The sequence below is a fragment of the Penicillium verrucosum genome (assembly GCF_028828655.1).
Source record: "Penicillium verrucosum strain IBT 35672 chromosome Unknown utg000001l_segment0_segment0, whole genome shotgun sequence".
Classification (NCBI taxonomy): domain Eukaryota; kingdom Fungi; phylum Ascomycota; class Eurotiomycetes; order Eurotiales; family Aspergillaceae; genus Penicillium; species Penicillium verrucosum.
Window position 1 is genome coordinate 10,611,465 of NW_026643210.1, and position 26,218 is coordinate 10,637,682.

General features: G+C 48.2%; 13 protein-coding genes across 13 annotated transcripts; 5 read left to right on the forward strand and 8 right to left on the reverse strand.

The window, feature by feature from the left end:
* Positions 1 to 161: 161 nt before the first annotated feature.
* N7516_003869 (coronin) lies at positions 162 to 2,424 on the reverse strand (the record flags this gene model as incomplete). Its single annotated transcript, XM_057216589.1, has 9 exons — positions 2,361 to 2,424; positions 2,283 to 2,311; positions 2,169 to 2,228; positions 1,957 to 2,099; positions 1,855 to 1,903; positions 1,701 to 1,804; positions 1,186 to 1,647; positions 391 to 1,132; positions 162 to 341 (listed from the first exon to the last, which is right to left on the reverse strand). The coding sequence occupies exons 1-9, from the start codon at positions 2,392 to 2,394 to the stop codon at positions 162 to 164; spliced, it is 1,803 nt and encodes a 600-aa protein (XP_057078472.1). The 5' UTR covers positions 2,395 to 2,424.
* Positions 2,425 to 3,032: 608 nt separating this feature from the next.
* Positions 3,033 to 5,983, forward strand: N7516_003870 (putative kinesin family protein (KlpA); the record flags this gene model as incomplete). Its single annotated transcript, XM_057216590.1, has 4 exons — positions 3,033 to 3,050; positions 3,116 to 4,136; positions 4,191 to 5,755; positions 5,807 to 5,983. The coding sequence occupies 4 exons, from the start codon at positions 3,033 to 3,035 to the stop codon at positions 5,981 to 5,983; spliced, it is 2,781 nt and encodes a 926-aa protein (XP_057078473.1).
* A 269-nt stretch (positions 5,984 to 6,252) lies between these two features.
* On the reverse strand, positions 6,253 to 7,185 carry N7516_003871 (alpha/beta fold hydrolase; the record flags this gene model as incomplete). The annotated part of the gene is made up of 1 exon (XM_057216591.1): positions 6,253 to 7,185. One exon carries the CDS (start codon positions 7,183 to 7,185, stop codon positions 6,253 to 6,255), a length of 933 nt encoding a protein of 310 aa, XP_057078474.1.
* Positions 7,186 to 7,337: 152 nt separating this feature from the next.
* Positions 7,338 to 9,031, reverse strand: N7516_003872 (translation initiation factor eIF-2B subunit family protein; the record flags this gene model as incomplete). The annotated part of the gene is made up of 2 exons (XM_057216592.1): positions 7,338 to 8,796; positions 8,847 to 9,031. 2 exons carry the CDS (start codon positions 9,029 to 9,031, stop codon positions 7,338 to 7,340), a joined length of 1,644 nt encoding a protein of 547 aa, XP_057078475.1.
* Positions 9,032 to 9,452: 421 nt separating this feature from the next.
* Positions 9,453 to 9,882, forward strand: N7516_003873 (GFA family protein; the record flags this gene model as incomplete). Its single annotated transcript, XM_057216593.1, has 3 exons — positions 9,453 to 9,623; positions 9,675 to 9,795; positions 9,851 to 9,882. The coding sequence occupies 3 exons, from the start codon at positions 9,453 to 9,455 to the stop codon at positions 9,880 to 9,882; spliced, it is 324 nt and encodes a 107-aa protein (XP_057078476.1).
* A 98-nt stretch (positions 9,883 to 9,980) lies between these two features.
* Positions 9,981 to 10,697, reverse strand: N7516_003874 (phosphoribulokinase/uridine kinase family protein; the record flags this gene model as incomplete). The annotated part of the gene is made up of 1 exon (XM_057216594.1): positions 9,981 to 10,697. One exon carries the CDS (start codon positions 10,695 to 10,697, stop codon positions 9,981 to 9,983), a length of 717 nt encoding a protein of 238 aa, XP_057078477.1.
* Positions 10,698 to 11,405: 708 nt separating this feature from the next.
* N7516_003875 (uncharacterized protein) lies at positions 11,406 to 11,750 on the forward strand (the record flags this gene model as incomplete). Its single annotated transcript, XM_057216595.1, has 1 exon — positions 11,406 to 11,750. The coding sequence occupies one exon, from the start codon at positions 11,406 to 11,408 to the stop codon at positions 11,748 to 11,750; it is 345 nt and encodes a 114-aa protein (XP_057078478.1).
* Positions 11,751 to 12,343: 593 nt separating this feature from the next.
* N7516_003876 (uncharacterized protein) lies at positions 12,344 to 12,965 on the forward strand (the record flags this gene model as incomplete). The annotated part of the gene is made up of 2 exons (XM_057216596.1): positions 12,344 to 12,574; positions 12,621 to 12,965. 2 exons carry the CDS (start codon positions 12,344 to 12,346, stop codon positions 12,963 to 12,965), a joined length of 576 nt encoding a protein of 191 aa, XP_057078479.1.
* Positions 12,966 to 13,105: 140 nt separating this feature from the next.
* On the reverse strand, positions 13,106 to 13,470 carry N7516_003877 (RTA-like protein; the record flags this gene model as incomplete). Its single annotated transcript, XM_057216597.1, has 3 exons — positions 13,106 to 13,151; positions 13,208 to 13,339; positions 13,391 to 13,470. The coding sequence occupies 3 exons, from the start codon at positions 13,468 to 13,470 to the stop codon at positions 13,106 to 13,108; spliced, it is 258 nt and encodes an 85-aa protein (XP_057078480.1).
* A 411-nt stretch (positions 13,471 to 13,881) lies between these two features.
* N7516_003878 (RTA1 domain-containing protein) lies at positions 13,882 to 14,881 on the reverse strand (the record flags this gene model as incomplete). Its single annotated transcript, XM_057216598.1, has 3 exons — positions 13,882 to 14,354; positions 14,414 to 14,629; positions 14,731 to 14,881. The coding sequence occupies 3 exons, from the start codon at positions 14,879 to 14,881 to the stop codon at positions 13,882 to 13,884; spliced, it is 840 nt and encodes a 279-aa protein (XP_057078481.1).
* A 2,490-nt stretch (positions 14,882 to 17,371) lies between these two features.
* eng2 (putative GPI anchored endo-1,3(4)-beta-glucanase) lies at positions 17,372 to 19,270 on the forward strand (the record flags this gene model as incomplete). Its single annotated transcript, XM_057216599.1, has 1 exon — positions 17,372 to 19,270. The coding sequence occupies one exon, from the start codon at positions 17,372 to 17,374 to the stop codon at positions 19,268 to 19,270; it is 1,899 nt and encodes a 632-aa protein (XP_057078482.1).
* Positions 19,271 to 19,558: 288 nt separating this feature from the next.
* On the reverse strand, positions 19,559 to 22,887 carry N7516_003880 (uncharacterized protein; the record flags this gene model as incomplete). Its single annotated transcript, XM_057216600.1, has 4 exons — positions 19,559 to 20,707; positions 20,761 to 21,784; positions 21,838 to 22,577; positions 22,630 to 22,887. The coding sequence occupies 4 exons, from the start codon at positions 22,885 to 22,887 to the stop codon at positions 19,559 to 19,561; spliced, it is 3,171 nt and encodes a 1,056-aa protein (XP_057078483.1).
* Positions 22,888 to 24,890: 2,003 nt separating this feature from the next.
* N7516_003881 (sugar phosphate isomerase/epimerase family protein) lies at positions 24,891 to 25,967 on the reverse strand (the record flags this gene model as incomplete). Its single annotated transcript, XM_057216601.1, has 1 exon — positions 24,891 to 25,967. One exon carries the CDS (start codon positions 25,965 to 25,967, stop codon positions 24,891 to 24,893), a length of 1,077 nt encoding a protein of 358 aa, XP_057078484.1.
* Between the last annotated feature and the right edge of the window lie 251 nt (positions 25,968 to 26,218).

Sequence of the window (26,218 nt, forward strand, 5' to 3'; positions counted from 1 at the left end):
AAAAGAAACAAAAAAATAACAACTTATCCACACACTGCACCGCCTCATATACGTCAAAACACCGTATGATTTCAATCCGGAGCACAATCTCCCAACAATGAATGTACCTAGATAATATTAGACCAAGCAGTCTCCCAGAGACCGAAATTAGACCACATTATTTAGTTCAGCTTGCTCTTCAATGCCTCAATCTCAGCAGTCAGTGTTTGCATTTGCTGTGCCTGAGTAGCAATCGTCTTCGTCTGTTCGGCAATCAGGTTCTTAATATCTTCGATGTCGTTCTTGGGGATGGAAGTGGTGGGCGAAGGGGTCTCGCTAGCGAGTGATGGGACAGTAGAGGACTAGGATAATTAGCAGCTGATACAAACCGACAGGGAACGGGAAACTTACAACCAAGGTGGGTTGGGGCTTTGTCTCAACTTCCTTTGCCTCAACTTGCTTTGTCTCAACTTCCTTAGGCCGCAACGGGCTGCTGACACGGGGCGAAGCAGACTCGGCAGCGGCAGGGCGAGTGGGACGCTCAGCCGGCTTGGGAACCTCCTCAAAGCTGGAGTCATCATCGTCTGAGACGGTAGCCTCCTCTTCGCCATCGGCAAACTTGTTCACCATGGCGGCCATTGAAGCACCTTGTTCTTTCATAGACGGGGCGGGGCGCGCAGCGGGAGTAGGTTGAGAGACCGGCTCGGGGGCGGCTTTAGGGGAAGCAGGCTCAGGGGCCTTGGGGGTCTCGGCGGGCTTGGGCGCAGGGGCATCAATGGAGCCAGTAGGCTTTTCCTCGACTCCCGACACCTCCTTGATGCCCTCGCCGTCGAATAGGCTGGCCATAGAGATCTTGGGAGGAAGTGCCTCCTTGCCACCCAGCCACTCGGACGAAGACATGGCAGCGGTCACTCCAACCGTGGGCGGGTAGATGTCGTCCTGGAAGGTCTCGGATCGGCGGGGGACGATGAATGAGACAGGTTCGATGTATTGATCGTTGACAGTCTTGTAGGCACGAGCGACTTCGTTGTCATGCATGTTCACGCCACGCTTGGGCATGAAGGCAACTCCTCGCTGGGGGTCGGCAGACTTGTGCTCCGAGAGGAACTCGAACTTGTCGTTCTCAAGCTCGAAGTATCGGATATTTCCGTCACTGTTGGTTATCAGAAATTGCGAAGACATAAGGGTTTAATCATGGACACTCACCCTCGTCCAGCCAAGTATAGCATGTTAGTTCCGTCATCCCAGAAAGGCATGCACACGCCAGAAATGGCGTCCAAGGTCTTGAAACCGTTGATGGGTTCCCGCACGGCACGGATATCCCAGAGCGCCAGCTGGCGATCGCTCATCTTGGAGAAACCGGTAGTCGCAATGCGATCACGCTCTCCCAGCCACACAGCTCGGCTGTTCTTGGCACCGGTGTGGCCATTGGTCTCGTGAGCTGGACGTTCCTGTCGCACATCCCAGATGCGGAGCTTCTTGTCACGCGAGGTGGTGACCAACAAGGAGCCGTTGGCACTCCACGACTGCGACTGCACAATATCGCCGATGTTCAGCGTGAGCTTCGGTGCACCGGCTTCAATATCCCAGATCTTCACGGTATAGTCGCCCGAGGCCGTGGCCAGCACGTTTTCTGCCGCGGGGTTGAAAAGCACGTGGCCAATCTTCCTGCAGGGAGGGGTAAGCATGAGGCGATAACAGGTTTGGTCAAATATTCGTACTTAGGATGGCCACTCAATTTGCCAATAGGCGCGAGATCCTGGATGTCGTCGGCGTCGACTTCAGGTCGAACGGTGAAGTTCTCCGGAACCCGCCAGAGGAAAACCTGGAATCTGTCAGTCGCAAGGCTGATAGCTGTTGTTGGTCGCAATATACCTTGCCGTCATCGGATCCCGAGGCAATCAGGTCGTCATTGAAAGGGTTCCTGCAGGGTTTCAGTTGGTTGCCGCGCGGGAGTTGTGGATTCGAATTCCTTACCAGTCGGTGTCCAAAACGACAGCAGTGTGGCCTCGGCACAATGGGATGCGCTCAGGGAGCTTGCCCCGTTCCTCAAGAGGGATAATCGCAAAAGCGCCACCACCACCTGCTTCCCAATTGACCGCAATGTGTTTCGGGTTGACCTAGATGCACCGTAAGACCGGGTTCGCCAGTTGAGATATCAGGGGTGATGCGGAAGGCAAAACACACACCTTAAGAAGGTTGGTATCCCAGGCGTTTCGGGAGACTCGAAGGTTATCGTAACATTGATCCTGCAAAAGTCAGAAAAGGAGATCGGGGGGTGGTAATAGGAGGTAAGCCCTTACCTTTCTCGTCGATCGCCCGAAGACGTGGCCTGTAACGGTCAGCGGGGAGGCGCATTTTGGATTGTAGACGTAACTCACGATATTTAGAGGAACGAACAAAACGCCCGGACATGATTACCAAGTATTCAAATAAAAAAGGTTAAGCAAACAAAAAGTAGAGTAAGGAAAAAGGAGTAGGTGGAAGAGACGTTGGAGAAGCTCAAGCAACGGGGCTACTGGGGCTGCCGCTGTTTCGGGAATTCGAGTGGAGGCAAAGGCGCCCCACGAATTGTCAACTAATTTTGGAACAGTTTCAGAGGGAGTTAACAAAGAACAGCAGTCAATGTCCTTAGGGTATTGTACTATCTGATCTTTTGTGTGTTCTTCTTTCATTTTGAACATTGAAGCCGTTCATCTTTGGACTTGAAATGATCACGTGCTATTTTCAAATACAGTTCTTTTGGTAATACCAATACAACAAAGTTGATGCTATTACCTCATTTGGATTAGCGTCATACACCTACCTGAGTCAGCAATTCTTTGTTTACTTTGCATTTCGTCCCTCCAGAAACCAGTTTGCGCTCATTTGATGCTCATACTTCCAAGGTTACTGCCCAGACCATCCATTGGTATGCCATCTACCTTCTGATTTCATCTCAACTCGCTAACTTGAAGTCTCAGCGGCCAACACAGACAGTGGCTGGACGTGAGCTCCTCCTTCTCGCCCGGATACTCTATTCGCCGGTAACCTGGCGGTCAACAAATCCCAATATGGAGGGTGAAAACAAAGTGAATACCCCACTTTGAGTTTCTGTTACATTAGAGGATATGGGAGCATAACTAACCATCTTCAGACCAGAACCAGGTCGTCCACTCGGACGCGCCTACCACAGGCCGGCCTACGGGAGGCCACCTCCGCGACGACCAACTCGCGCTCCGGCATCATGGCGCCAGGTACAATCGCAAACAAGGCCATGAGCATGTCGCGTATGGAAGACACTGACTCATTGGCGCAACATGAACTGACAGCGCCAGAAGCAACCCGTCCAAAAACCGCAAACCCGGAAACGAAGAGACCTGGATCCGTCACCCGACAGCCTAGTACTACGACCAGGGCGCATAACCGTGGTAGCTCGTACTCGTCTTCCACCGTGTCCCGGCCGACCGCACCTCCTTCTCGTGCGACCAATGGCACCTTTTCCTCAACCGTCGGCCCCGGCACGCGGCCAGCATCGGCCATGTCCCGACATCAATCATCCTTCAACGGCCGCAGACCCGTTGGCGCATCGATTCCGCGCGCAGCGAGCGCGTTGGATACCCATATGGAAGACGTCTCTCCCAGTGTGCTAGGAAAAAGAAAGGGTATGCCGCAATTTCCCTTATCTCCCACTCGTATCCCTTCTTGCCCCGTTGGAACTGTGTCCCCCGGATTGGATGAAGGTTGGAATGGGGTTGGCGAATTGGCAGCTCTCTCCCTGTCTGAGAAATCTGTCTCTTCCCCAAGTCCTTCCAACCAAGCAACTATCCCCGTGTTGCCCAGTACCCCATTTCGGAATGTTTCCAATGTTACCACCCCAAAGTCACTCGGATATGCCCAGCCCTCCTCTTCCTCGTCTTTTTTTACCGCCCCTACCGCACCCTCCAGGACCCCATCACATTCCCAGCGGCGCATTGTCAAGAAATCCTCCCACCCCGCGTTTTTGACCAAAGGTTCTTCGATCAGAAATTTTGACAATATCTCAGGCCCGGAATGGGATCAAGCCTCCCGCGAAAAGAGCATGGAGGGATTGATGCAGACTTTTATGGCTCAGGTAAACCAACAAGGCCAAACAAGCTCTGGTCTGAAGGAGTCGGTTGATATGTACAAGTCAAGAAGTAAGTTTAGTCGGATAAGGGCTATATTGAAACCAATCTAACCCTTTCGTCCAGTCAACGACCTCGAAACCTCTCGGGATGAGTTGAGAGAACTCAATATTACCCAGCGCGTGGAATTAGATACCCTGCGCAATCAGCTACGTACGGCAGAGCAGGCGCGTAAAGAGGACAAGCGAGAGTATGAAATCGCCATGGATGATCTTGGCCAGCGCCAGCGCATTGAATTGGATTCGGTCCAACAGCAAAATAGAAGAGAAATTGCCACAATCACTGACCGACATCAAGAGGAGGTCCGCGACCTGAAGCGACGATTCGATCGTGAGATTGAAGACGAAAAAGCAGCACGACTAAGCGCGCTCGGGAAGCTAACTTCCCAGTCTGCACTTGATACACAGAAGTCCCAAATTGAATTGGAAAGGAAGGACCGCGAAATTACAACATTGCATGATGGGCTACAGACCCTGAAATCGGAACTCGATCGCGAACGAAGGATTGTGCACGAACTCAAGCTCAATCTGGATACCACAAGCAGCAACAGTGTTACACTGGAATCATCAGTTCGTGCTCTTAAGGCACGGATTGAGTTCCTTGAAAGTGGGCGGGAGGAACAGTCCAAATCTTTTGAGCGGTGCAACCAGCAGATGATGGACGCATTTGCCGAGACAGAGGCAATAAAGGAGAAGCTGCGCAGGGAAGAAACACTCCGGCGCAAACTTCATAACCAAGTGCAAGAGCTCAAAGGCAACATCCGCGTGTTCTGCCGAGTTCGCCCCTCACTTAAGAGTGAACCTGCCTCCGATCTTACCCTCATGCAGTATCCCGATGAAACTGATGATGGGAAGGAGATTAATATCCTTGGCCCCGAAGAGAGGAGCAGCCTTGGAACAGTTAACCGGAAGAACAACACTTTCTCGTTTGATCGTGTATTCAATCCATCCACCCAGAACGCCGAGGTTTTTGATGAGATTAGCCAGCTTGTTCAGAGCGCGCTGGATGGCTACAATGTTTGCATTTTCTGTTATGGCCAAACTGGTAGTGGCAAGACGCATACAATGTCATCGGCCGATGGCATGATTCCTCGTGCTGTTCACCAGATTTATGAGACCGCGCAAGGTCTAGAAGAGAAGGGTTGGCGGTACTCAATGGCCGGTAACTTTGTCGAAGTTTACAACGAAAACCTCAATGATCTTTTGGGCAACCCGGATGAATTGGATAAGAAGAAGCATGAGATTCGCCATGACATGCAGCGGGGCAAGACTACTATCACCGACATTACAACTGTCAATCTGGATTCTCCCGAGATGGTTGAGACTATTCTCAAAAATGCGGATGCCAACCGCTCGGTAGCAGCGACCAAGGCCAACGAGCGCTCCTCGCGGTCTCACTCTGTCTTCATTCTCAAGCTCACCGGCCAGAACCACATCACTGGAGAACGCAGCGAAGGCACGCTGAACCTCGTTGACTTGGCAGGAAGCGAACGTCTGAGCCACAGTGGGGCGACTGGAGAGCGTCTGAAAGAGACACAAAACATCAACCGTAGTCTCAGCTCTCTAGGCGATGTGATTTCTGCTCTCGGCCAAGGAAAAGAGGGAGGTCACATCCCATACCGGAACAGCAAGGTATGCTTCTTTTACAGTTATTTCTTCGCTAGGTACTAACTCATTTTCTAGCTCACCTACTTGCTCCAATTCTCCTTGGGTGGAAACTCTAAGACTCTCATGTTCGTTATGGTCAGTCCTCTCCAGGCGCACATGTCGGAGACCTTGACTAGCTTGAAGTTCGCCACCAAAGTACACAACACCCACATTGGCACCGCAAAGCGACAGGCGCGTGTTCGTGACGCCTGATTATGATGATACCTGATACCTCTTTTCCATTCTTGAATATATTTTGTTGGTTTCCTCTATTGGGGTAGGGGTCTTTAACGATTCTGTCCTCTACCCTGGCGTCTTGGTTGGACTATTGATGTTTCCCTCCTTTGGCAAGCCTTTGGAGATATTCGGTTCCTGCCTTAGCATGTGATTTACTGTATGGACAATGATACATTTGGTTTAATCAATGCACAGTAGCAGACTCTTAACGTTTTATCTGTTTGGTTTACATTGCGAGAGATATGCTAGTTTTTTTGAATGAATCCACGGATATCTGATATGGTCTGTTTCCTTCTCTCAATCCAAGGGAAATGACCACATTCGCCATAGGTAATCACTCGGGCATTTCGAATATCCTTTGCTGTCCGTTCCGCAATCCCTATCCCACAGATCATATCTTCACGGCCGAATATGATGAGTGTTTCTGCCTGTACATCACCAAGCCTCTCCACCATTTGCATTGGATACAGCAATTCCTTGTCACATCGACCCTGGGATTGGTAGCACCAAACTGAAAGCTTGCCATTGCCAATATCATGCAGAAGCTCTGGTACGTACTGCTGAGGATTGAAGAAATACAAAGGCCACATGCCTCGCACCGACTCTGTAAATTCCTCGTCGGATCCAGTCTGTCGACCCATCACACTGTCCCAAGCATCCTGGTACCGAGGATCTACGCGCGTCGCTTCGAGCTGCAACAATCTCTTATCCTGAAATCCCACTAACTGGTGATCGAGAAGAACGAGCTTGTCAACACAACTGGGATACATTTCTGCGTACCCTAGCGCAATCGCTCCGCCGTTCGAGTGGCCTAGTAAAACTGGATATTGTTCCAGATGCAGGTGCTGGCGGAGATCCTCTAAGTCGGAGGCCAAATCGGGCATACTGCTCATTTGAGATGCTAGTGGTCTGGATGATCCACCCGTTCCACGAGAATGGAAGAAGACGACAGTATACCCGTTGGTATTTGCGGTATCGGTGTGGTCTTGCGGTCTCCATAATTTTTGTAGTCCATTTTCAAGATACTGGGATCCTAAGCCCCAGCCAGGGGGTTGAACAACAATTAGATTGTGTGGATCTTCGTATTCGGTGGATGGACGATGCACGATATATTCAAATATCAACTCTTTTGCTGGAACACTGAAGGTGTGGATTCCTGAGTTGAGTAATTCAGACATTTGGAGAGAGCTTGAGAAGCAGGATCAACATCCGAAAGCTATGCCAGGTACATCTGCAATCGAAACCCAGCATCAAACTGTGACGTCATTCGGAAGAGTACTACTACATTGTAAAAGCAGAAGTAAACTGGAATGAGGAATAGAATTTCTAGCTATAGTTGACCAAAGTATCTGTCGGCCTTCTGCTTTACCTGTTGGGCCTTCTGTTGAATAGCAAAGGCGTCCAAAGTCCCTTCCTCGCAGATATACCCGTCTATGAGTCTAGCTGGAACCCATTCGAAGTAGATATTCTTAACTTCGACTGCATAGTTGGTGTTTTCTCGACCGACCTCGATCCCCTCGGAAAGAATCTTGACTCCTTTGATGCCGCCGTCAACCCAGCAGCCCACCAGCTCTTTAGGATCGTTCTCTTCGTGGCTATGATCGCTCTCGGCGCCAGGCTCAGCCACCTTCTCCAGCTCACTGACAACCAAGACTTTGGCGGCAGGACAAACATGCCTGGCACTCAGAATAGCTGGCAAAGATCCAGTTTTATTGCTCACCGAGCCTGTGTCCGAGATCCGGTCTGATCCAAGCAGGACTAAATCCACTTCCTTGCTGGCAAGAGCGGCGGATGCATCGGAGTACACAGTTAGCTTCAGATGTCGATCGGAAGACGGGGGAAATCTTGACTGAAAGGCAGAGAGGATCGAAGATGCCATATTAACTCCTTCGCATAGCGGACGGGATTCCAATATTCTAAGGTCCAGATTAGGAATTGGAAGGGATGCGAAGGCCTCCAGAATACTATCCCGGATGGTAGAGCTCGCGGAGAAGGTAAGGATGACGAGAGAGGGCGCAGGCCATGAGATTACTGTAGGTAGGAAGTTGCCTTCGAGGTAACTCGCAAAGGAGCGTTTGATACGCATGGGCATATCCTTGCGCTTGTCCAAATGGTGGTCGAGCAAAGCTAACAAGCGCTCCAATTTGATATTGCGGTCGAGTATGTCATGTACTATCTCTTCCATGTCGGCCAACAATCCCAGAAATGCATTCAAGGTGGCGGCGCCCATGCTTTCTCGTCCATTTTTCCATAGATGCCATGCAGCCATGCGAGCCATTTCCCACCACTTTGTGTCTATATTATCCTGCATCTGCGCAATAACGTCCCGGAAGGCCCTCAGCGCAATTGAGGTCAACTCGTGCGATCCACTCTGATGATCTGCCTTCAGTTCTGCCAGGCCCGCTGTGAGTGCCTTGCTAGCGCCCTCGTTCATGTCACTTTCAAACCAGACTCGTCGCAGGCTTTCTTTCAGACGTGGTACGCCACCGAATTTCTCATCATCCTGGATTGTATCGGGACTGTACCACTCCCAGCTTTCATGCTCCCAGTCAATTTGGATACCTTCCTCCCCGCGACCACCTTCACGGGAGTCCTTGAGTCGGAATAGTAATGGGAAAACGGTCCACTGCCGACCGACCGAAGCATCACTAAAGGTGTATGGTTTTCCCTTTCGCCAAAGGTCAATATCTCGTGGGGTAAGACTAGTCTCCTCTTTCAATTCGCGCCATGCTGCTGTCTCTGGTGTTTCATGACTCTCTATACTGCCCGAGATGGGAGCGAGATGGTGTCTTGAGAAGTCAGTCAATTTGATAGTAAAGCGGGGTTCTTAGATACATACTGGTATGTGCTGACTTTCTCACTTCGCCGAAATAGAGCAACTTTAGTTACGCCTGAATCTGAGCAGACAAAAGAGGATACGACTGATCTCTGCTTGAGCTCGGGATTAGTCTGGTTCATCTTGCTTTTGTTGGAAGTATAGGAGTATAAGGAATAATCAAGAGAGTAATAAGAGACGATAAACATAAGCTCAAAGTTTCGGCTCGGGATATCCGCAACGCCGTCACCATCGCATCATCGCATCATCGTATTATCGCATTAGCAAGAATCTTGGAAATCATTTACTCGGCGATGGGTTTTCATATAAAATTGGTCTTGAAATTCTTGACATTTTTGACATTCTTTACATTCTTGAAGAGCCAATTCGCCTCTAAGTGTCAATGACGTCATTGTTGGTAATATTCTACGAATATCAAACATTGAATTGTTGAATTGATACAATACTTCAAAATGCCCACTCTCACAGGATCATGTATTTGCCGGAATATTGAATACGAGCTAAAGCTTGCTTCGATTGACGACGCGAGAACATCTATCTGTCATTGCCGCAACTGCAAGGTATATACTCAAATATGAACGGGGCATCTCATTTCGCTAAACTGAAATAATGGACCAGAAAGCTTTTGGAACTAATTATGGCTTGACAGCCAAAGTCCCAAAGGATACACTTAATCTCACCAAAGGGATACCAAAAGAACATGTCGCAGATAACGGATCTGGAGCTGTGATTCATCGAGAATTTTGTCAAAACTGCGGTAGCTTCATCCTGGAATATGGGGTATGTTGGCTTTGTACAATAGGTACGGGATTTCTCTAACACAAAAACCAGGATGCTGCCAAAGACCATTTTCGCTACGTCTGTGTCGGATCCTTGGACGACCCGGAAGCATTACCTCCCAAGGGGGAGTTCTTCTGCAAGGCTCGGGCGAGTTGGATGCCGGAGATTCCGAGTGAGTTTAGTATGCTGGCCTCCTGGCTCTTTTTAGCTCTGACAAATATACATAGATGTATTCCACAAGCAGACGGTAAATGAGTAAGGAGTAACGAAATGGATGAATCTTTGCTAGGTTTTTCAAATAACTCGCTTGTTTATATATAGCCATATATATATGCACACATAGTTTCAATATAGACATCATATGCCATCCTCTGTCATGCTTTTGACAACTATATCCGGGGATAACAATTTATTTCGAATAGAGACCCCATTCAAGAAGTCATTACTATCCACCCGGCGATATCCATCTTCTAGCGTCTTCTCAATTCCAGCCCGTAGGTGGCGTTCGGCCAACCGGCTCCTTGCTTCTAGCGGATCAGAGTCGACGAAGACGCGATAATCGACAAGTCCGGCAAGTTCACGCCAGCCGGGATCATCAAGAAGCAGGTAGTTACCCTCAATGATAATGATCTCTGTATCCGGCGTAATAGAGATCCCATTCTCGACAGGATCCTTCGCTTTGTGATCGAATGTCGGTGCACGAATGACATCCGCTGGCAACCATGTCCCAGAATATGGCTCTGCTAGCGGTGTTTCATCGGCCCAGGTGCGGAGCTGAGAGATAAAAGCTACAAAGCGGCTCACGTCGAATGTCCATGGAGCTCCACGACGGATATGTGCCTCTCTGGGGTTGGGTAGCTGATCCAAAGCTGCCCGAGAAAGATGAAAGCCATCCATAGAGAGCAGGGCCGCGCGGGAAGTTGAGCTCTGATTCAACTGTTGCACTACTGCCTCGGCTGTGGTGGTCTTCCCTGAACCGGGGATGCCTGCGATGGCAACTAGATAGCGTGGTTTGGGATGAGCTTCGGCCTGGTTGCGGATAGTATCCGCCAGTCGCCGGTACTCGGATTCCATCTGTAGGCTGAGGTTAGATTGACTAGTATGAGGGCCAAGATGGGATTTTACCTTGAATCAATCACACATGGGTATATCTTATAGTGACGTAAACTGAAGTAGATACCTTCAACCACGGCTGGGGACAATCAACGAATCATGCTGCGCAAATGACAAAAAACAAATCCAGCAGCTATCCAGATATTGTTCAAATGATTTGATAGAAGTGCAGGGCCAAGTTATGTATGTGTTGGTGGAGCGGGTGTCGGGTCACAGTGTTCCGAAGCAACACAGTGGCCCTCGGTGTTGTGCCGTTGTATTGTAGCTGTGCCGACTTGGAGTTCGTCCTCTATGGGGATCTCCGCAAGGGGGTTTTTTTGGGGTAAGGCAATAAAAAGGGGGAAACCTGGAGATGTTGATGCACATGTGGATTTTGATGGCAAAATCATATCGGGGCATAATTCTCCAGCGTTACACCGGTTTAGACTAAATCATTTGATTTTGGTAAATGACACTGGAATCCAAATCAACTCTTGAGAAATGTGAATTTCCAAAGAGAGAAAAAAAAAGGCAAGAATGCAAGAATGCCAAAATTCCAAAATTCCAAAATTCCAAAATGCCGGGCAAAAAGACATGTAGGGTTTTGATGGCCTTGAGACGCTCAACCTGCGACCATGATGAAGTCGAAAAAAAAAACATCACAACCATCATTCATATATATTTCCAAAAATGGGAATGCGACCACCGAAAACAATCCTAGTCACACCGTCGTGTCTTTGGTCAACCTGGAAACCGTTTCCACTTCACGGACAGTTGGCTTCCGATGACTCCTCTGTTTCTTCTGTTTCGGGTCCACATAGAAGCACAAGAGCTGTTGTGACCAACAATGAGAACACTGAGGTCGTGTCTGATCACAAGCAGTCCGTTGTTCACGACAAGCTTTACAGTCCCCCGGATTTAGCTGGTAAGGCTTTTGCAAATCTGGGGGAGCTTCAAATGCTGTACCCCGCCATCCAGACCACAGCCACCGGGAGATGCGACCGCAAAGTCCACCCTTCGTCTGCCCATATATAGGTAGCTCCCGGGGAATATGTTCTTCGGGGATCTGTTCTCTGTATATTTTATCAGCCATGATCAAAGACCTTGTAATCACACCAAAGGCTCTAACCGCTGGCCCTGACTCTGCATTGTGGGGGTCCACGTTCTCCTTGTGCTATAACTGTCACCGAGAGTATTGTTTCATGGCAAAAGTGAAGGTAATAATCTAGAAACGAGAAAAAGCCTGAACACGAGAGGTGTATCCCAAAGGGGCAATGCGTACGCCGTTAGGCCCTCGGCCCCCTGCAGCTAATAAACAAATACCGCACTTCGGGCACTGCATGTCATATCAGGCAGCTGTAGATACAAGTCATGGGGTCAGGGGGAAATAGCATATTCTTAGGGGTCAAGACTTTCGGATTCGATCATGTTATCTCCGGAGTAACGTCAGGCGATATTTGATATTCGGAGTTGTACACTTCGGAATCAGGTTCCACGAGACGTTGTGGATATCGATGTTACTGTAAGCCCGTTGAAACGTCATAATAACTTCAGACCAGAAAACAGGTGAGGCAACAAGAGAAATGTTAAGATGAACTTTTTAAGGTTGTTCACAATAATAAGTCAATATGGTTCGGATAAGCGAGGCGATCAAAGATGATCACCGGAGACTGGAATCTTACTACAACATCATCGTCAACTCCGAAGATGAAGACGAGCAAACCAGATTTCAGAATCAGTTTACCTGGGAACTAGCACGACACGCCGTCGCCGAGGAGCTAGTAGTGTTCCCTGCATTGCAAAAAGTTCGATCTGACAGCCAAGAGAAGATAGATGATGATCGGCGTGAGCATTCGGCGGTCAGTGTTCTCATCTTAAATTGAGAGCGACGCTAATATATTATAGCTCAAAGAAATGCTCTACGTTTTCCAAGACCTAAAGTCTTCTGATCCACGCTTCTTCCCTACAATTACGATGCTGATGGAAGGTCTTGCGCGGCATATGATCGACGAAGAGACAAATGACTTGGTCATATTGGAGGAGACACTCAGTTCTGATGAGAGCGAGGGGCTAGGTGAATCTCTTAGCCGTACCAAGATGTTCGTACCCTCTCGCTCGCATCCATACGACCTGGACACCCCGCGCTTTGAGACTGTAGCCGACCTGATCACAGCTCCTCTGGATCGTCTTCAAGATTTGTTCCGAAAGTGGCCGGAGGAGGAAAGCATGCTGGCCGCGCCATTGGAGTAGATTGAAAGGAAAAGAGTTATAGCAATATAGAGATTTTATCTCTTTTGGCCTACGATGGAGCCAACTTACAGCCTACAGAATATACAAACTCGTGAACGTAATTGAATTCTCTCCTCTGGATAATGATTGAGCTTCTCTGCCTAGTCATTTTCGCTTAGAGTGTTATCCTGAGATTTGCGATCAGCTCTAGATAAATTATTGTTAGCAATTGGTCCGATTATTGCATCGCGAAGATCTCGCACGTTTCCTGGTCTTTACTCTGATCCGGTGCCTCGTCAAGGTAATGCCGAGGTGTATCCCCGTCAAGCTCATCATTGAGAAGGTCTAAAGCATTACGCTTGGCCTTTTTCGATACTTTGGAACTGGTAAGAACACTGAAAATATTAATAACGGGTATAAAATTAAAATGAGAACATTCAGCTCACGCTGTATAGCCCCGCCTCGAGCTTAATTCGTCTTCGACGGATAAATCGACATCTTTGGCTTCCCCAAGGCTTGACATCATGTGTTTCGGTCCTGATTAAGTTTCAGATCCTCTACAAAGATGAAATTGAGGTTCTAGGTCTTGTAAAGTTTGTAGCTATTATTAAAACATATGAAGGTGAGGTACTAGCGGCAGAGAAGCCCGGGTTTATAACGTCAAACCATCATAATGATCGGGCGATGAATGCTGAAAGCACCGGGAATACCCCGAGCGCATAATTATAACTACCAATAAGCTAGCAGCATCGCAAGATTCCTATCTAGATTATCGAGGGACTACTAAGACTTTACCCATACCTACATGTCAGTAGATATCTAGGTACCTTGATAGAAACCTCTTGAAGATGGTATTTATTTCCAATAAAATTGTCATTGCGCAACACCTGTCTGTTGTACAAAAGAAAAACGTGATCCGACCAAAAGGGCATATTCATTAGAGGTTGTTGTATCTGCCTTGTCCTGCATATTCGGTAGGTCCGCTATGATTCAACATTTCTAGATCCGGATCACCCTGGGTTTTGCGATAGCCCGCGAGGATCTTGCTTGGATGGAAGACGTTGAAAAGCAGACAGCAAAGGAACATCAAGGCCGCATCAAATACGTATATGAATGCCTCTTTACTTTGAAGGTATCCGCCACTGCCCTGGACATATTCCGCCACTCTGTAGATTGATCGGATGAGGACCAAGACACTGGCAGTATAGAGAACCTTCATATAGCGGGTCCAGGGAATTTGAGTGTCGCCCGCAGCATACATGGGTGTTGCTAGCATGCGACGATGGAAAATCACAGATACAACGACAAAGAACCCGAAGAATAGGATTTGAACGATGAGTCCGACGACAACCATGTTGTTTCCGAGTTTTACTTTCGACTCGTCCTTCGCGCTAGCAAGCATTCCACCTCCTATAAGAAAGGAACAACATTAGTGACATTGCATGATGTAGAGACTTCACGTAACATACCTCCACTCTGGATGAAAAAGGATAACACATCACCCGTCACAAATATCTTGGTCAACCATGATGGTCTGACCAGTGAACACGAAGCCCCGTTCAGCAAACGAATGATACGACCGAGAATCATGTATATAGAAGCCGCAAAGAACGCAGGTGCCAACAAGAGCATCAAGCTCTGTGCAATATATGGCTTAGTGGTGAAATCGGGGGGCTTCCTCTGCGCTGGCATATCTCGCTAAATAACCCAAGGCCTCGACTAAAAACAGTTCAAGCGATTAGCATAGTTTCAAAGTTGATAGGGAAAATGTAGAAATAAGACACACATAAACCACCGATAACAAATGGTATGAAGTACCAGGTTCGATTCCGGCCTAATTGCCAGATGTGTACCACGGTAGTGAGCCCAAAGACTGCTGCGAAGGCGACAGCACAGCCAGCAGACGGGTCGTAATGGTACAATTTGAACTCGGGCATGATGAGCTAGCGTAAACCGCAGGACGGCTGGTCTTGGATTCGAGAAAGATAGGTAGCGCTCTTTGAATATGAAAAGGAGTGAAAAGTTGTAGGATTCGAGAAAGACAGACGACGTTGAATGAAGATCGAAAGGAGTGAAAAGTCCGTCTGTAAACAGGATTCAGTGAAGAGATTCAGCTCGGCTTATGAGAAACTCGCTATTTAAACATCTTTTCATCTTGGCCGATCATTTAATATTAGTATGCACGTTGTGGTGATATGCCACTGCCTTGCCCCATAATTAGGGATCCCTTTTTGTTGACGACAGTTGAAAAGTGCAAAAAACTAGTCCATTTGGGTATAAGATACGAATTATGCGAGAAAAACGAAACAGGGTCAAGCTTCCTGTAGTTTAGTTTCTCATTGCTCTGATCCACCCAGGCAGTTCGTTGGTTCTCGTCCAATCAGACGTGTTATAGATCTTCCAAAACGGTAAACATAACGAGTACGAGATATAACTAGCAGACTGTAGTTTGCGACTAGTACAACGTTATTTGCGAAAATCTCTTTTTTATGGGCCTCGATGGATGGTGCTTTTATCCACGGTGTTTCTAATAATAAAGCGAGGAACGAAATACGAAGAGAACAGCTCATCTGCAAGGCTATATCGGAAGAGTAGACTCGGCTGCGAGAAGAAGATTTTCCAAGATCTTTCGGGTTTATATGTACGAAACCTTAGATATGTTATCTGCACTGAGACAGGACTTTTCCATACAACACTTTCAACTGCGTTATCGAGAGGATCAATACACCGAGCAGGTCTTGAAGATACGAAGTCCCATCATGACTGAAGATGAGTAGAGCAATAGAACAATGTGAAGTTTGCTACTGTTTCATTGCAGGCAATAGCTGCTAGTATTTGAAGTTGGATACGCAGGGATGTTCGGATTCTTCAAATTTGAGGACCCACAGTTTCCGGTAAATGTTGATGCCTTGATGCCTGGCTTTGGCCTGGCCGCCTGAATTAAAGCCGGCAGAAGAATTAAAACAGCTTTTATCATCATACAAATGCAGATATCTCTATGTTTTTTTTTTGGCGGTTTACAAGTGTCAAAAATGAAGCTTTTTATTAGCATAGAAATGGAGATATCTCACTTTGCATAGGGGTCAAAAGCTTCATTTTAGGATGAATAATTTACATTACATTGGATAGGGCGGTGTAAGGAGCGGTCAATAACCGGAGTAAATCAGGCATTCATTAAGGCATCAATATTTACTAGAAGGGGTTTGGCAGTTGGGGCCTATACTACAAAAGGTGAATAAAACACAACATACCTTTCTGTATTCTCCCTAACTACATAGAGAGGCAAAGTTGAGGCCATGGGGCTTTACTATGTTGTGTTTATGTACCTTTTGTATGGAGTCGTCATACAAAAGATACCTGATGCTTACAATCTGCTATCCCAACACTGAATAGGCGTTGATGGGGGATGGAGGATGGCCACGATCACCATGGAATAAATATATAAACAAAGCGAAAACAATCGGGGGATGCTGTAATCTGTGGCGACATTCCTCGGGACCGGGAATGTGATGGCTTTTGAATGTCGGGTTTTAATATTTAATCTGGCTTAGTCCAATTATCACAAGCAGATTAACAGTCTAGTCAGTCTATGTTATATTGTACACAGTCTAGATGATCCAAACAAGTCTTGGACAGTCTTGGATAGTCTTGGGGACAGTCTAGACTTAAGCGCTAAAAGGCCAAGACCAAGGCAAAAGTGGAGAGAGCGGCAGCTCCGATCATAACATTGTTCCCCATTGTCCCCCATTTTGATCTCATTTGGACTTTGGTATGTGATTATCTTTAGTTATACGGAGTACAATATTGTACTCTTTTCTTCTACATACCCTATGTAACTAGTTACTATTTTTAATATCTTTTTGTTCGTATGCAAACTTTTTTCTGTTTCACCATACGTTTGGGGTTACCCCTCGCAGTGGACTCTAGAGGTTTCAGGTTGATATACACCCCTGCCAATTAACGGTTAACCGCCGTGACAGTGACCAGTCGATTACTTTTTTTTCCGTTGCTTGGCTCGTCGCTTTGAAGAATGGATCATCCTGAGTGGACTTGGACTCCTGGACTAAAGCGCCACGGACGTTCTTGACTCCGGAGTTGCAGCCTATTACAGACATCTACTCAGCCTAGTCAAACGTCTCAGGCACTGGTGCATTGTTACTGGATGGAAAAATTGATCTCCAGTCTTTTAGCATGAAGCAATTTGGGATGGTGCGGCTGGTGAAAAGTATTTGGGTCAAATATTTCCCACCTTCGATACGTTGGACAACGCTCACATTCCTTTCTCCTTGTTGACAATCTGGGATTGTCAGTCTTTCTTTTAGATTTTTCTTTTTGTGTTATATCTGCATATTCACTCTCTTTCTTTTCATATTAACTTTTTGGATTATCCCACAAGCATCTGGACTTGTTATACTTCTCCAGACAAGATGGTTTCTTCAACACGTTCATTGAGCGCTGGATCGCTGATGCTCGCTTTGTTATCTTCCCCCGTGGCCGCCACAACTTACTCGCTAGTGGAGAATTGGCAGGGAAAGCACTTCCTGGATTACTTCAATTTCCACGTCGGTTCTGACCCGACCAACGGCTTCGTTAACTATCTCGACAAGGAGACCGCCGAAAGTTCAGGCCTCGTCAAGGTCACCGACAGTGGTAGTGTGTATCTGGGTGTCGACCATGCTACTAAGCTGGACGGCAACGGCAAGAAGGGCCGTGATTCGGTTCGTATTGGCAGCAAGAAATACTATGACCAGTCCCTCGTCATCGCCGATATCGCCCACATGCCTGGTGGCGCCTGCGGTACCTGGCCTGCCTTCTGGTCCGTCGGAAAGAATTGGCCTTCAGACGGTGAGATTGATATCATCGAAGGTGTCAACATGGCGGATCACAACGAAATTGTTATGCACACAGCCGGCACTTGCAGTGTGACAGATACGGATATGACCGGTTCCGTCAACGCTACAGGGTGTGGTGCGGACCTAGGTACCGTCGGTTGCAAGATCGAGGGTCACGAGGGGAGTTATGGCACATCTTTTAACAAACAAAAAGGTGGTGTGTATACGCTGCAGTGGACCGACGATTTCCTCAAGATTTGGTTCTTCCCCCGAAGCTCGATCCCGGCCTCGATTACCAGCGGCAAGCCCGATGTAACCGAATTCGGTAAGCCGATGGCCCTGGTGCAGGAATCATGCGACGTTGCCACCGCCTTCCAGCCCCAGTCGTTTACTTTTGATACCACCTTCTGTGGAGACTGGGCAGGTGTTGTGTACGGTGATTCTGGTTGCCCCATGACCGGCGGCGATTCCTTCCAGAGCTGCCACAACTACGTCGCCAACAACCCAGCTCAGTTCAAGGAGACTTACTGGGAAATCAACTCTGTCAAGATCTATCAGACTGGTGTGAAGGGAATTGCCCCAGTTTCATCATCCGAGTCCGAGCCGGCTACGACTGCTGCTGCTCCTGTTGTTTCGAAGACAACTGCTGAGACCCACGCTGATCACACTACTACTGCTACTGCTGTGCACTCAGTTGCTTCCAAGGAAGATAAAACCGCTGGAGCAGTCCAGGAACTTACGACTGCGTCTGTTCCTGTGGTTTCGAAGACAACTGCTGAGACCCACGCTACTCACACTACTACTGCTACTGCTGTGCACTCAGTTGCTTCCAAGGAAGATAAAACAGCTGGAGCAGTCCAGGAACTTACGACTGCGTCTGTTCCTACTGTTGCAGCTACTGCCGAAAGCTCTGCTACCGAAGCCGTCGAACAGCCTTCTGGCAAGAAGACTCGCACAATCACCTCTATAGTCACTGCAACTGAGACCGTCTGTCCCGAGGACGAAAAGTCCTCCGCTATTGCCGCGCACTCCTCCGTGTCAGCCACAGCCACCGCTCCAGCTGTGCAATCTGTCCAAGTCCCAGCCCACGGCAAAGATCCGGAGGCACGCACTTCTGCCTCTCCTGTGGTCCCCTTGAGCGTCGCATCTACCCCAGCTGGTCACGGTCACGGTCACAGTCACGGTCACACGCACTCGAAGCATACATCCATTCCTGTCGCTACGTCCGTCGCCACTGAGAGCTTCGGTGGTTCATGGAAGCCTTCTGCGATCCCCTCTGCCGTTGTCTCCGACGTTCCTTACGAGCCCTCCAAGTCCCTGATCCCTGCCACTACCGATGCCTCCGCGCAGCAGCCTACATCGGCTACATCTGCCTTCTATGTTCCTACCGGCTCTGAATCCGGAGCCAGCCCTGTCTTTACCGGTGCCGCTGATCGTTTGTCCATGAGCACCTCGGCTCTCTTCCTTGGAGTCGTTGTCGCCTTCTTGGCTTAGATATCTGTGATAGCTTGCGTTTGAAACTGGTCTAGATTTGGCGGTGGATTTTATTTGGTTAATTGTACAGTAGGTCATAGCGATGGCCGTAGAATGCTTGGTTTTGTTTGGAATCAGTCTGTATTCAGTCTATGTTTTCCCTCGATGTACCCAAAAGGAAGCGTAACTAGTTAATGAAGAATTATTTCCTCGAAATATTACTGAGGTTTTCCCCCATACTCCATATATACAAACACCATTTATCCCTAAACTCCACGCTTTCCCGCCTGAATTTGAACGCTTCACTCCCTATGCCGTCCACCTCGCCAACCAATCCTGAGCATAACATCTCAGGATTCCATCATCAATAATTCTCAATCGACTATTTCGCAAAGTCACACTACTCCTCTCTGCTTTCTCCGCAATGAACCTTTTAGGCCCATTCTGCATCAAAGATGATCTCCTCCCATGCATCGTCTCATAATGGTGAGTGAGCTTGACCGCCGGATTGACAAGTTCCTCCCCTCTCGTCTCACTCCCACGAAGTCTCAGCAACCACTCTTCAAAAGACACGACATCAAATCGGAAACCACAATTCTTCAAAGTGCGCAGCAAAGCCGACCAGGTGAATTCGCGAGAATTACACAAATTGAAAATCGAGTCATCAACATACTCCGCCGAAGCCGAGCTGGACGCTTGACTTTCGCCAAATACACTCGGCGTAGCACAGGTCCTGGCTAGTTCAGCAATAGTAGACGCAAGCTTGTCCACCGGAAGCCAAGAACATGTTTGAGATAGCTCAGGCAGTGCACCCAGTGTCAGTGCCGAGCGGATCATCAACGGCAGAGCTTCGGAGTCATTCCAAAGGCCCTTCTTCGAGTGACCTGAGACCTGGCCAATGCGAAGAGAATAGGCCCTTGCTCCACTGCGTCGCGCATTACTCACAATCCGCTCCCCAATTAACTTGGATTGTCCGTAACCCATGAACGCGCTATCCAAGTCGACTGGTTCTTCGAGGATCTCGGCTGCTCGAGATCCGAGCGCGGTGGAGACTGACGAGCAGAACATCATCACGGCAGGCTCGCGTCTATGCACTGATAGGGATAATTGGATCAGATTGTATAGTCCCTGGATGTGTGGCTCGAATTCGGATAGGGGGAGATTAAAGTTGACGGGCCATGCTGTGTGAATGATGAGTGAGACTGAGTCTAGTATGTGTGTAGATGTGCTTTTGTCTAGAGATAGACCGAAATCGGGCTGGTCGAGACGGCTGTTGAAGGCGACGATCTTGGCTTTCTGTTCGGGGGAGATGGAAAGACCTTTGTCGGTTAGAGTGTGGAGGATTGCTTCCAGTGGTGATTCTCGTCGGGTGAGACAGTATACTGTGGAGATTGAGTCGTCGTTGAGTAGCTCGTACAGCACATGGGCTCCAATTGACCCCGTGGCTCCTGTTAAAATCTTGGAGATGTTAGCTTCTGGTTATAACCTCCGACAGTAAGATAGTCACTCACCACACTATTCGGCCCTGAGAAAGCATGTGGTTTGGGCATGTGCCTCTCGAACACGGAGTACTTCCCGATCAATCCAGTCATCACAGATATATCACTCTCGGCATCTTCCAATGTCTCCCCCTTTTGTAGAGCACATATATGCCGAGCCAACTGTGCTATACATCCCGCCTCAAATATGACATTCGGACCAGGAGCCTGGCCCATCTCAAACTTGAAATGCTGAAGAATGAGACGCCGGAAGTGGATCGCCTTCAGGCTATCAACGCCCTCAGAGAAGAAATTGGCGTCGACACCAGAGACGGATATTCCAAGTTCTTGCTGTGCTATTTGAAGAAGAACGCGCTCTGTCTCCACAAAGTCAAGCTGAAGATTCCCATATATCTGCTCCTTCTCGGTGTAAATCCCTTCGATAAGCTCACTGTATTCTTGATATACTTGTGCTCGGATCATGGACCCCTTGTCCGTTCGAGAAAACTTGGCATCATGTGGCAATATGGCAATAAGATTGCGGGAAATTTGAGAGAAAGCCTCAGCCTGGGAATTGGCTTCTTGGATAATCGGCCAAATTGCATTGATGTATTTGTTGTCCGAGAGATGGTTGGCTCTAGGTTCGTCCGCTCGCAAAATCAATAGTCCTGGAGCAGCTTTGCCTACCCCGACTACAACTGCATCATGGATAAATGGATGTTGTTTGATGTGACCTTCAATCGGGAGAGGTAAAACCTTTTCACCATTTACTAGGTTGATTCGATCATCCAATCGTGAAATATATTTCCACCTTCCGGCAATTGTAGGATGAGGGGTGAACACGTCTTTTGAATGGAAGGATCCTGGCGGCTCGTTTGAATTCGAGGTTGTTAGGGCTGGATGACCAGCAAGATAAACGCACTCGAAAAGCGATTCAGATTCAGAGATGGGCTTCATCCAGACATATGGTCGGATATTGTCGAAGAATTTCACATAGTTCCAATATGGGTCACCCTTGGGTCGTGAGATTGATTCTGCAACAAGGCCAGCCTCGGTGCTAAAATTTGTTAGTCTTTGGGTCGCTGTAGATATCTGCAGAATATTACTTACAGGCCAAATGAACCTCCAAAGTGTACTCCTTCGCTTACTAGGCGATCGCCCAGCTCGTCAGGACAGGGTGCACCTCCGTAGGTAACCAACTTGCATTGTCTTAGCGCTGTGATACCGCGGGGATCATCAACCAAAATTTGGAGCATGTATGGAACCGCTGCTACAGACTCTGGTCTTGCTTCTTCAAGGGCTGTAGCGACAAATTCTGCAGTCAAAGGCAGCGCAGCATTCCACATATAGGCTGTCTTTCTCATCCACATTGCCTGCAATGCGGTGGACAGCCCATGGAGGTGATACCATGGCAGGGTATTGAAAGAAGTGAACCCAGGACCTCTCAGAGGGTGAGTCATTATGGCTTTGTGTGTGAGGAAGAGTGGTTTCGGGGTGCCTGTTGATCCCGAGGAATGAAGGATCAAGGCGACCTTTTCAGGGTTTCGATTGCGTTGGAGAACGAGTGATGGCGATTGTAGTTTGTTGTATAAAGAGCATGAGAGCATTGGACGGCATGTCACTAGCATCCGGCGAAGAATCTCGCCCAATGTTGAGCGGATATTTGGGGATTGGCCATATATGATTGATTCGCAGTTGACCGTTTCTAGCAAAGATACGCAGGCTTCGCCGGAGAGTCTTGGTGAGAGCATCATGACAGTATATCCCAGTCGACTTAGAGCAAAGAAGGTAATCACCATATTAAGGTCGGACAAAGTAAGAAGTGCCACGATGGATGGAGTTTGCGTTGACTAAACATTTATTTGTTAGAGTGTTAAGATCATAGGGCACTTCATGACCAACCTGTTTGAATCCATTATCCATGAGCATGATGATAGCTTGGTTTATCATAGCATCCAATTGTTTCCCGGTGTAGTATTCATATGAAGCTGCATAATTGTCGAAACGGGGATAGGCAAGAATAGGATATTGAACAGCATCAGCGGCCCGTAAGCGAATTAAGTCGTCAAGTACTTGAAGCGATCCAAACTCCTGTACTAATGGGTTGATAGTGCTGGAGGGACCAGCCTGTGCTGCCTGGCTTCCACGTTGGATGCCCATGATGAGTACAGAACTATTCCAGAAATGAGAGGAAGGGTGCCACAGCAGCTTGGTGATTCCAGTGCGATATTGAGGAATAAAGCTGTATTTAAGGGACTGTTGTATACTTAGACCGCTTCATTGACCCATATTCCCAGATTAGCATATACTGACTGCATTCGGGATGCCCGGCAAAAGAAAGTCCTTCTGCATCGGGAAAAGGATATACATATCACACGGGATCAGCCCAGTAGCAAACAGACAGGATCAGATACCATGCTGTGATAGTTATGCAGATGCCAACACAAGTCATCAAGGCGCATATTGAATAGTTGGGGTTTGAGGAAATAATATCTCGGGAATAGTCATGCACACCCTCCATGTACAACAACACAATTTCAATGCACAAGGACTGGCTCGCGGAGCGAATTGTTTGTGTCACCAACAAACACCCAGCTTGGAACCAGAGATTTCATTTGTTGAGATTCAACAGTGGCGTTCCGTTAACGTCGAGATTGGTCTACTCCGTTTACTGTGGCTCAGGCTACTAACTAGCTACCTCGCTAGTGGCCAAATTCCAAGTTTTGGAGAATAATCCCCCTGTGTAGAATTAACCGAGTGCATGCATTGTGCATTATTCTCCAACATCGGAGTGGAATTTCTATCGCGACCAGCGGCAATCGTTACACCGCAGAGCTGCCCGAGACACATCCGCCTCAGTTGGGATGGAAATCCCGTTGGGAAAGACCAAAAGAATCTCTACCTGTCACCAGAGGGAAAGGAATCTATTCTGATAGAGCATTTAGGCGATAATTAGTTGCAACATCGCATGAATGCATATTACCAGTTCTAGGTCCTGTGTTGGGACTCTGAAACCCACTGTACAAGTCAGTGTAACTGAGGACGGCGGTGAGCATCAGCCTTCAGTCTGGAACAGCTTGGGTGTCATAAGTAAAGGCTACACAAAACGCCGTGTTCAGATATGCCCCGATGAAGTGATGGCTCTGTGTTTCATTGGCCGTTAGATATATTCAGCATTGTTGAACTATTTTGTGGTAACGTACAACCAGTCTTACTATTCTACCGGTGCTAAATTGGACTAAGACCATTCCAGACAGTCAAGGAGTGAAGGGCCAGGCTCAGTTATGTCTCACTTGAAAGCGTATGTTGTAGAAGTCCCCTTCAACCCCTGGCTAAGGGGATGGCACCGAAGAGTGACGCAACGTGGAGCTACCACCTCGAAAGATGGGTGAGCTAAATGATAATCTAATTCATTCAGGTCTATATCAAACAGAATCAGGCGTTTTCCAGTAATCTTCGAAGTCACCTCCAACGCTGGTATGGGGGCCCCACTCCAATAATTGGATCGGGAGCGGGCCGGGAGAAGCACCCGGGATGCCGGGAATGCTCTGTGGAGTTTCTGATCTATACCTGGTATCTGGTATCTGGTATTAAGGGTATAAGCGTTCTCGGGAGCCATTGCTGGATCCTCCAAAAGAATGCGGACCCGCTCGATCGGTCTATGCTGATCATCACGACTTTATTTTTATATTTTCTTGTCTCGCCTTGGTAAGTCTCAGAACACAGACCTAGACATAACATTCCAGCTGCCGGGCATGATCCTGTGACGTTCCGCTAGAAGAAGATGTACCCGATGGTCTGGTTCGGCATACTCCGTACTAATTTCACAAATTCCCGTATGCGGTTAGTAATTTCTTCATTTAGATCGAACATTCCTGAGATCTAAAACACTTGGATCGGAACCAACCCCGGAGGGTATGTGTGCAGGCATCGAGCATGACTGTAACATATCAACATTGAGAACCAGACTTAAATTTTAGACAGGGATCCATAAAAAGAGATTGCAAGACACCGGTTCAATTTTAGCATCAAGACTATCATTCTTCTGTATCGTATCATTCTTCTGTATCGTTTGAATGTACCCAGAGTTCCAATCATGGTCTTAAAAATGCAGAATAACACTGACTGAAACAAAATGCGCTGATCTCCAAGCCACCCAATACCTAGATGGATCCCTTCTCCGACTTCTCTTCCAACAATTCCATGACCCGCAGCCAGGACCGACTAGCGCGGGCAGCATGCTCCATCGGCACGGCCGGGTTATCTTCCATGGTGGATCTCGAGAAGACCTCCATACTGACCCACCCGGTATAACCCAAACCGTTAATGCAGGCATCCGTCACCTCGCGAATCGGAAGGTATCCGCCCCGATCCTCTTCACACGGAAACAGACGTGCATTCCGGGACCAGGCTAGCAGAGTGGGCAGGCCTGGTGCCTGGAGAAAGGGCGTTTGTGGGTCGACCCGCTCGCCGTCGGCAAGTTGAACCATAAGCACTCGGTCCGGATCAATCTCCCGTACAAGCCGGTCCATCGACTCCTGCAGATCTCGGTCTGCGCTTGGGCCAAGTCGCCCTGTTGCGGCGATGGGATCGGCCCACACGCGCGCTGCTATGTTGAATGTATCAAGACAGATGCCGAGATTGGGTCGATTGGCCCGCTTAATCACATCCCAGGAGTCTTCCCAGGTGCTGATGTATGTTCCCCATGCCAGGGCCTCGTACGCGATGCGCACGGGGAATGCTATATCTGCAGCCTCGGCCAGGTCGGCTGCGAGACGCTCTCGGTCGGAGGTTATCTCCGAGGCGTCGAGGAAAGATGATGGGATCAGGATGAAGAGTGAGTCGCCAAGAATCTTGCATAATTGCACCCAATGCTTGAGTTCGTCGATGCGTTCCGCATGTCGTTCTGGATCAATGAGACCTTCGTAGTGTCGGAAAGGTTGGAGAGCTACAACCTGCAGATCACGCTCAGCAGATAAATCTCGGATAGCGTGTGCTGCGTCAATCTCGTAGTCTCGATCAGTGCGGGGTGCGCTGTCAGTTGCATGGGCGCGAAGGGTCTTGGCAAGCTGCGCTACATCATCATGAAAGAGTTCGAGTCCTTTTTGGCCATTGAGGGCGACAGCATCAAGTTTGGCGATGATGGGATGCAAATTAGCAGCTCCCAGACTGACTGTTGCAATGGCTGGTTTCCATCGCGAGTCCACTTCGGACTTGAGGGCATTTGGAAGAGAATGCATAGCTAAAATGTTTTTGGAGGTTGACCTGGGACTAGCAGCAACTAGTGATCTCTATCACACTCTTTATAGCATAAATCACAATCTCACATCAACATGAGATTTCTGCTTCCGTGCTGATCCTGTATTATGATGCTTTCTTTTTCTTTTTGTGAAAAAAAAAAGTAATTTCCAATGTGGGATAACTAGTGAGTACAGAAAATACAACCAGTCACAGATGGTCCGGATTCAAATCGTACACCGTGGGGCAAGCA